At 66.1% G+C, this 8952-nt stretch overlaps 1 protein-coding gene across 1 annotated transcript in view; it reads right to left on the minus strand.

Moving 5' to 3' along the window:
* Positions 1-8952, minus strand: part of BOP1 (block of proliferation 1) — a 21013-nt gene that overhangs the window by 5080 nt on the left and 6981 nt on the right. Inside the window, exon 4 of the mRNA XM_015590221.1 lies at positions 8025-8105. Within this exon, the coding sequence (XP_015445707.1) occupies positions 8025-8105 (81 nt within the window). The remainder of the gene's footprint in view (positions 1-8024; positions 8106-8952) is intronic.

Raw genomic sequence — 8952 nt, forward strand, 5'->3', positions numbered from 1 at the left:
AGTGAGAACGCTCAGCCCAAGCAGATCTGCACATTCTGCCTCAGCAACCAGAGAAAGTTGGTGAGTGTGTCATGCAGGGCATCCAGGACGGCACCCATCCCCAAATCAGCCCTGCAACCCACACCTGCCTGCAGAGAGGCTGGCGCAGGAACAGAGGCCCCCCGCAGCACCTGTAGCTCAAGTGCGCCCGTTTCAGAGAGGGAGGGAGGGGCACCAGGGGGGCGAGGCTGGAGCAGGCAGGGCTGAGCCTTCCCAGGGTCTTCTGCCATGAGTCCTCAGGACATAGGTTCCGCCAGGCCCAGATAGGGCCATCCCAGACCAGATGTGGGCCCGCGAGGCAGGCAGAGCAGACACCCACCTGGTAGAGCATGGGGACCAGATGGGTTGATTCTAGTATAACCCGGTACCCCGACCCCCACAGAGTGAGGACTCAGGGCAGTCAGGCAATAGGAGATGCCCCAAGAGTTTGCCCGGACCATGCCTCTGCCACTAGCCTAAGGCACATTGGGCACCTGCCATCCCACCCCTGGCCCCAGCCTGGGCCCCTGGGGCTGACCAGACACCAGGGTCCGAAGGCAAGAGGCTGGCAGGAGACTTGGGGGCTGGCAGAGAGGGCCGGGCTGTGGGGATGCTGGCCAGCTGTGATTCACAGCCTGCGGTGCTTGGTGGCACCGGCGAAGTAGGGTGACCGGAGAGAGAGCACAGCATGGCTCTCCCCAGTCCCCACCTCCTCTCCAGACAGCACGCACAAGCTCCTGGGGCCTGAACATCTGGGAAATTTAATTTTACAATTTCGGCTGTGCAGCAGTGTGTACTCTCCTCCCCACTGCATGGGGAAGCGGGGTGAGCGTGAAAGGGGGTGCTTCCGGCGCCTGCCCCCTGAGTCGGCGTGGGGGAAGCCTGGAGGACGGGCTGGCACCAGTCTCCACCCAGGCCCTGACACTGCCCTCCCCCTCCGCAGAGCAAGGACCGCGACAGAAAGACAGCGATTCGGAGTTAGAGGCGGATGCCGCTGGGCAGCCCACGGAGAGCCCGCGAGGACCTGACCCGGGCACAGGCCTCCTGTGAGGGCACCCCCAGGCCTGCTCCGCCTCTGGTTGTGAGAGGGGTCGACGGACAGGCGGGCGCTGGCAGGACTCTGAGCTGGACGCAGCACTCGCCCAGGCCCACTGGAACTTTCTGTGCTGGCTTCCTACGTGGGTTTTGTTCTCGTCACTACGTGCTGGCATCTTGTGTCTCTGATATGATAATATAAAGTCTGGAAATTTTGTATAATTAAAAACAAAACGATATCTTCCAAATGTGGAAGCACACTGTCCTCTCGAATGGTCCAGAGTCCGTCTTGAGCCCCAGCCTGAGCCCACACCACTGGGCCTCAGAGCTGTCTCTTTTTATATCCTGTCCTGCCTGAGCCGGAGGCACCCCAGTTCTCAGGGAAGGCCCCCACCCCCAGTCCTGAGGCAGAGTGAGGGGCTGCCTTCCAGGAGCCCTGGCCCCTAGGCCGAAGGAGACCGGCAAGGGGCAGGAGAGCAGGTGCAGGCCATAGCACCCAGGCCCGGGGCAGCAGAGCAGTCTTGCCTGCTCAGGGCCTGCCTGGTGCCCAGGCGCCCCTGAAGGGGGGTGGGGGGCCATGGCCCACAGCACATGGTGCCGGACCTCAGGGCCCCGGCTCTATGGCCTTTGACAGTGGCTCCCCAAGGAGTGGGCAGACACACAGGGAGCTGAGCAAGGGCACCACCTGGCAGAGGGGGTCCCCAGGCCTGGAGGAGCCTGAACCCTGGGCCCGGTGGCAGCCTCCTGCATGTACCCCTGGGAGACACCTATCAGGGTTGCCCGGTGCCTCCGCCCCTGCCCCGGCCCCACATTCAGCCTGTGGTGGCACCCTGGCCACCTACCTCTGCGCCCACCCAGCTCCCCGCTAAGCCCCGCCTGCCTATGAGGCCTCGATTCAGGCCCCTCCCCCAGCTGTGCACAGCTGGCTCACCATTAAAACCCTGCAGGTGACAATTACAGTTCAGTGGTATGAGCTCCACGGGCACGGCAGAGAAGAAAGGCGGGGCAGCCCTGTGTGGCCACCTCCCCCACCCCAGGCCGGCCAGCCGGTGGGGACGGGCCGAGCGTGCCAGGTGCCCGCCCTACCCCCGCGGCACTCAGCGCAGGCTTGGGGCCTCACTGACTGTACCTTTGGGACGCCCTCCCCCCCGGGGAGCAGCCAGGTGCTGAGGCCCACGTGGGCACCCCAACAGGGCAGGGCGAGCTCCCCCCTCCCCTGCACCGACGGGCTCCAGGGAACTGCAAAGCAGGAAGCGGTGGTGTAATTTTGGAGGAAATTCTCAAAGCCAGAGCCACTAAGGGCGAGAGGGGGGCTGTGTCCAATCTGATAGAAATACAACAGGATAAAAAGTCACAGCAGCAGGTCCCACTCAGAGAAACCCAACCCCAAATTTCCTCTCTGTAATCCTGCAGGAGCCCGCAGCTGGCCGAGGGAGGGGAGGCCGGGGCAAGCTCGGTCACTATGGAAGCCCCCACTGCCGCCGCCTGCCTGGGCAGCCAAGACCCCAGTGAGAAGTGTGGGGGTCCAGCTGGGGACTGAGAAAGGCACCCCTTCTCCTCCTGGGACCCCAGGGCACCATGATGACAGGACCTTGGTGCTGTCAGTAGGCAGGAGCCCCAGGGTCTCCAAGGTGGCCCTCCTGTGCCACTGGGCACCCCACACTGCTGTGGGGGGTCTCTGTGGCCCACCTGCCCCTCACCCACTGGCTTCCCGTTTCCATACCTGGGCCTGGGTTGGGGGTGCAAACCTCTCTCATGAAACCTCCCCCAAGGTGATGGGTAGCCAGGTGGGCACCCACCTCACGGTCACAGAGCGGCCCCGATTGCTGTGCCGCGGGCAGATGGGGCGGGGGAGGGCACGGCCTGAGAAGCGGGCAGACGGGAGACTGGAGGGCACAGCGTGAGGCAGAAGGGGAAGATGGTTGCGGAGCTGGGAAGCTGGCAGGAAGACAGGCCTCTGGGACGGTCCCCAGGGCCCAGCTGGTCGGGGCCGGCACACGCGGGCCAAGCCCTCTGCTGCCGCGCCTGTGACTCCAACAGCGGCTGCAGCTTGGCCGGCCTCAGGCCTGGGCAGCAGGCCCGGCTGCTCCCTCAGCTGTACCGGTAGCAGCAGCGGCCGAGGGCCTGGACCGCCAGCCAGCAGGAGGTGGGGGGGGGGGGGCACTCCGTCACCCTCCACTGCTCCAGAAATCCAAAGCAGACTGGGGGTAGCTCGGGCAGCCCTGCGCAAACCCACTCTATTAGCAGCGGCTGGCCCAGGGCTGGCAGGTGCTCCCGCCATGACAGCCCCACATCCTGCCTAGTATGCGGGCCCAAGGACAAAGACCCCCAGCTTTCCGTGTGTGCCCCACAGGCACCCTGGCCAGCAGCTGCCTCTGCAGGCCAAGCTGGGCTGGAAACACTCCGATCGCCCAGGCTGTCAGCTCCCTGTCCCCGGCCTAGGGAACGAGCTGCTGGCAGCACCACATGATTCATCACCAGGCTGCCTGCGCCCGCGGGCCAGCAGGCCCCCGCCCTGCTCAGCACCTGCGGGCTGCCAGGAAGCACATGTGACCCCTCGGGGTCAGGCACTGTGCTGGGAGCCCCGGCTTCAGGCACAGACCGCCCCCAGCCGAGCTCTCCTGGGGGGGCCACTCTGCCCAAGGACCAGTCTGTGGGATGAGCCGGCAGGGGTCCCCGCCCTGATGGCACCACCGGACAAGGCAGGCAGCACTGGCCGATGTGCAGGCTGCGACGGTTCCGCTCCACAAGCCCGCCCTCCCCTCCCCCTCCCCAAAGTGGCTGCAGCTGTCAGGACCGCAGATTGGAACTGCAGGTACGGCGCTGGCGGGCTGCCACCTCCCTCCCGTGTCTGTCTGCGAGAGAGGAAGCCGGCCCACCTCTGGAATCCTTCACTCGCTCCTCGTTCCCTCTCCCACCTGTCCCCCGGGAGCGCGGGGTCAGCCGCCCTCGCTCGCTCGCTCTCTTTCCCCGGCCCCTCTCCGATTACAATGCCGGCAGTGTTCACTCGGCTCCCTGCTCGAAGCTCACGCCTGTCTCGGGCGCCCCTCGGCCATCCTGCGCCTCCATCGCCCCTCGCTCCTCGGTTGCTCCGTCTCTGTCAGTGCATGTGCTCACCTGCCACAGCTGAACTCACAGGAGGCTCCAGCAAGACCAGTCCCAGTTGTGAGCAAAGGGGAGAAGGCCAGCTGAGGGGACCCCAGCAGGGGACAGGCCAGAAGCACAGCCCAAGGGCATGGCAACTGAGCCAGGGGAGGGACTGGCAGACTTGGGCAGCAGCGCTGCACAGACACCCAGCCCCATCTGTCCTCCAGCACAGGAGCCATACTGGCAGGGCCCACCCCTGAGCCAGCAGACACGTGTGGGCACAGGGCCCCTCTGATGACACTACTTGGCCCCCTACCAGTAACCCCATGGTTGTGGGGGAAGCAAGTCTGCCCCCACAGGGTCCACAGGGTGGGGATAGGGCCCAGCATCCACCCCTGCTCTCAGGTCCTGAGATACCCGAGCCCCAGCCCCCACCCCCTGCCCCTCTCCTGGGCTGACCAGGGTCCGATGGGTGTTCTCAGGTGCAGCATCCTAACTCAGCTCCCAAAGGCAGGGAAGTACTGAGGGTGGGGCAAAGTCTGTCCTAAGCCCCACGACTCAAAGACAGAGCCGCTGCTTCGAGTCCGGCCTGGTCCCAGAGGCTCCATGCCTGCCCCCAGCCCCAGCCACCTCCAACCTCATTCTGGAGAACTCACCCTCCATGGCCCACACACAGCCCCCTGACCCTCCCCAGTGGTCCGTGTCCCAGTCCTTGCTCTGCAGCCAGCTCCCCACACCCAACATCCCTACTGCAGAGTTTGCCCTCTAAGACCCAGACCTCCATCCCTAGGGCTGAACGCTCCTCTTAGGAGACCCCTGTCCCAGTGCCCTCTCACCCACGGCCCTGCCAGCCCAAGGCCCGGCTGCCATGGAAACGGCTCCCTGTGGGCACTCAATGGGCCAGGGCTCTGAGAAGCCCACCTTCACCTGTAGGCTGCTGCACAGCCCCAAAGGTCCTGGGAGATCCTGCTGGGCCCCAGGATGCTCACTACACACCAGAAAGAGAAACCCCATTGGGCACTGCCCCCGACCCTGTCCTCCCCCGGGGGGAATCTTCTCCAGCAGGGAGAACAGGCTGCGAAGGGGGCTCCAGGGAGGTGCCAGGCCTGCATGGGGCGGGGCAGGAGGGCGTGGCTCAGAGCTGGAGCCCGCGAAGGCTCCAGGGGGCACCCTGCGGTCACATCCAGCCCGCCCACAGGGCCCTCCAGGCACCTGCAAGGCCGTGGGTCAGCAGTACAGACTGATGCCCCTCCCGACCGAGGCCGGCCGGGAGCAGGCAAGTGGGAAGAGACCAGACCCGGGGCAGGGCCAGTGGCCCCATTCTGAGGCTGGCCGCGGGGGATGGACGGCCGCCAGGGAGGCCGGGGCGTGGGGCGGTCTGCGAGGCGGAGACGCGAGCAGGCTCAGCGCCGGGCGTCCCCACAAACAGCTCCGAAACCTGAGCCGAGAGGCTCCCGCTGCCAGCAGCGACGCAGGCGCTCTGAGTGCCGGCGGCGGGCGGGGGCGGACGCCCCGGGAGGAGCTGGAGGCCGCCAGCGCTGGAGGCAGCTGCCGGTTCAGTAGCTGGGAGAAGCCATTAACGGCGTTTGGCGAGAGAGCAGAGGGGATCTCGGGCTCTGGATGCAGACAGGCCCGGCGTCCCTGCGGATCTGCGTTACCTCGCAGCCCCGCCCCCGCGGGGGAGGTCGGGGGACTGGAGGGTGTCGGCCAGAGCTCACGGCGGCCCTGAACCCTCACCCTGACCCGCTGCCCAGACGCAGGCCACACGCTGCCAGGTGGCCCTCATCCGCCCACCGCAGGCCTCAGTTTCTCCAGCTGCTGGAAACAGAGGTGCCGCTGCTGCCAAGGCCGAGGGTTCCTCCCCGCCCCTCCCCCGCCCCCAGGTCCCGCGCCGGATGAGATCACGTCTGCGAGGTGCGGGTGCCGCGCAGAGCGGTGAGGGGAACCCGTGGGGGCAGGGCAGCTGCAGGTCCTCAAGGTGTGCCCCCCCACCATGGCCGGGCCCCTGCTGGGCCCAGCCAACCTCTGGGCGCCGGCTGGGTGCAGGTGGGGTGTGCATTTGGGGGAGGAGCTTTGAGAAGGGCAAGTGTGTGGACACAGGATGCACTCCGCTGCAGCTGTGGGCAACACCCGGTCAGCGTCTGCGTGGGGGGGGGCCGAAGCCAGGCTGGGGGTGGGAAGGCTGGGCAGCGCTTCCAGCCACCACACGCCTGCAGGGCCCTCCTGCTGAGTTTCTCTGACGACACATAGCAGTCAGGACCCCTGCCTGCTGCCGGGGCCCAGGGCCTAAGGGAGACCCTGGCACCACAGGCCACCTCCGAGGACACCGCCAGGAGTGGGGGCTGCCCTGGCAGGACTGGTGTTCATGGGTCAGGGCCCATCACAGGCGCCAGCCAAGCACAGCGCAGCCGCAGGGCTGCAGGGCTCTGCGCCCCACGGCCTCCCAGTGACCTTAGCCTGCACACTGCACCCACCTACCCACGCACCCCATGGAACCATCACTGCCCCAGCTTCCCAGGCCCGTCCCCGAAGCCCACCCCACTCTGCACACAAGGAAGAGATGCAGCACGACCTCGGGGTGGGACACGGCCGTGCGCGTGAGCACCCAAGGGGTGCCCTCCTCCAGGCACGGGAGCCTCTGCCGGCCTGGCTCTTGAAAGCTGAGCTCTGCCGCCCCCTCGAGCTGCCGGCGGGCCGTGCTGGCAGCAGCGCGGCCGGCCGGGTACTGCGGCTCTCTCCTGTCACTCAGGCCGACATATGGGATAGTCATCCGGAGGAAGCAGCCCGCAGCCCCCGCAGTGGCTGCAGTGGCTCCGGGCAGCCCCAACGCCCCGCCCCGGCCCCGCACTCCATTTACAGTCATCATCGATTTCTCAAAATACCAAATATAAAAAAGTAGCCGACAGGATGTGGCTGCCGACAGCCAGGACCCCTGGGAGGGGGAGACAGGCAGGGAGCCGCATGCAGGGCCCCCCCTTGCCGAGTGCGCCGCTGCTCTGGCCAGGAAACCAATTTATTTTGTTTTGTCTCTGTTCTCTGAACGCACAGAGACCGGATCGGGCGGGCGGCCAAGGCTCCTGCAGCCGCTGCCAGGAGCGCAAGCAGGGAGGGGGGTGGAAGCCGAGCAGGGGGGCCGCCCTCCCCAGGCCCGCCACCCCCGACCGCGGCAGGAAGCACTCTAGAGTCCAAGGACCTGTCGTGGAGGGCCCTGCACCCAAGGCCACACCTGGGGGCTCTCAAAAGGGCCACAGCCATGCCCAGCAGCCTAGATACACCAGGGGGAGGATAGGGGAACACCAGGCCACCTCTGGGCTCAGAGCCCCCTCCTGGGCACCAAGCAGTGGAGATGCAGCCCCGCCCACTCGCTAGGGACTCTGAGGCCAGACTGAGCACCCCAGCCCACTGCTAGCTGTCATTTTCACACCGCCAACTTGAGAGGGGCAACCAAATTGAGGCCCCATCGGCCTGTGCCTCGGGGGCAGGGAAGGGGCATCCAGGCCACCTGTCTTCTGTAGGGTGCTGACAGTGCCGCTGTCCTCAACACCCAGCAGGGGTGGAACCCAGGCCTCACTCCTGGGGCTGGAACAGGCTGGCTGGTGTGGGGTCCCTCGTGCCCACCCAGAGTGTGGGCACAGCCCCACGGAGCACACAGGGACCCCAGTGTCAGCCAAACCCCCTAGACACGCCCAGAGCCAAGACCTGGGCATGGGCTGCTGCGCCAAACCCAACACCGTCCCTCCCGGGGTGCTGACACACACACTCCCGCAGTCACGAGGCCCAGACCCCAAAATCGCTCTTCCAGACCTACAGCCGGCCGAGGGCCAGGACACCCACTCTGGCCTCACAAGGCCTGACCCCCCTGCCCCGGCAGAGTGCAGCCCTACCTCCTCGTCAGAACTGTCCTCCGCATACTCGTCGCCTCGCACCGTCGGTGCCTCTGTCCTCAGCGAAGGGGTCCCTGTGGCCTACGATAAGCAGACAGTGGTTAAGTCAATGCACCTACGCCCTTTGACCTCAATATCCCTAGCCCAGGGTCCCCCCGCCTCCTCCTAGAAGAACTAACTGTCCCTGCTTACTCTGAGGCCCAGGTTCCTGCCGCCCCCAATCTCTGAGAAGCTCCAACTTGGCCCCAGGCCTCATGACAAGACCAGGGACACCCCAAGTCTAAGAGGGCCTCTCAGGGGGCCCCACCCAGGGTTCTGTCAAGGGCCAAACCCATCACGATGTCCAAGCTCTGGGGGAGGACCCCAGGGAGGGGCTGACACCTGGTGCCAGACTGGAAAAGGAGTAGTCAGCAAGACACCAGCTGAGGGCCCAGCCACCCCTGCACCCCTTAACAAAAAAACGGCTGCAGGGCCCAGAGCCAGCCTGGGGTCAAGGGACAAGGTGAGGGCTGGGAGATCAGCCTGGGGAGGGTGCATGGCACTCACTGTCAGCCACCATCACAGGCCCACAGCCAACCCACTCTTAGGTCAAGACACTGGCCCTGAGGCCTTACTGGCACCTGCAGCAACTGAGACACCCACCCAGCCAGCCAAGAGCCCCAAGGGGTGCCCCAAACTTCAGAACGCTGGAGATGTGGACCCCAGGTCCCCACGTCCACCGCCCCAGGCTGACCCAGCAACCAGGTCAGTGAGTGGGCGTTGCTGAGCATTCACACCCCAACCTGGAAAACAAATCCCCTCTCGGGGGTGGGGGGTGCATACACCAGACCCAGGATGATGGGGAAAACAGCCCCTCACCCCTGGGGGCAGTAAAGTGCCTGGAGCTGGAGCCCCTGCGCACTGAGCCGCCCACCGCCCAGAATCTGCC

Source organism: Pteropus alecto, unplaced genomic scaffold (genome assembly GCF_000325575.1).
Source record: "Pteropus alecto unplaced genomic scaffold, ASM32557v1 scaffold105, whole genome shotgun sequence".
Taxonomy (NCBI): domain Eukaryota; kingdom Metazoa; phylum Chordata; class Mammalia; order Chiroptera; family Pteropodidae; genus Pteropus; species Pteropus alecto.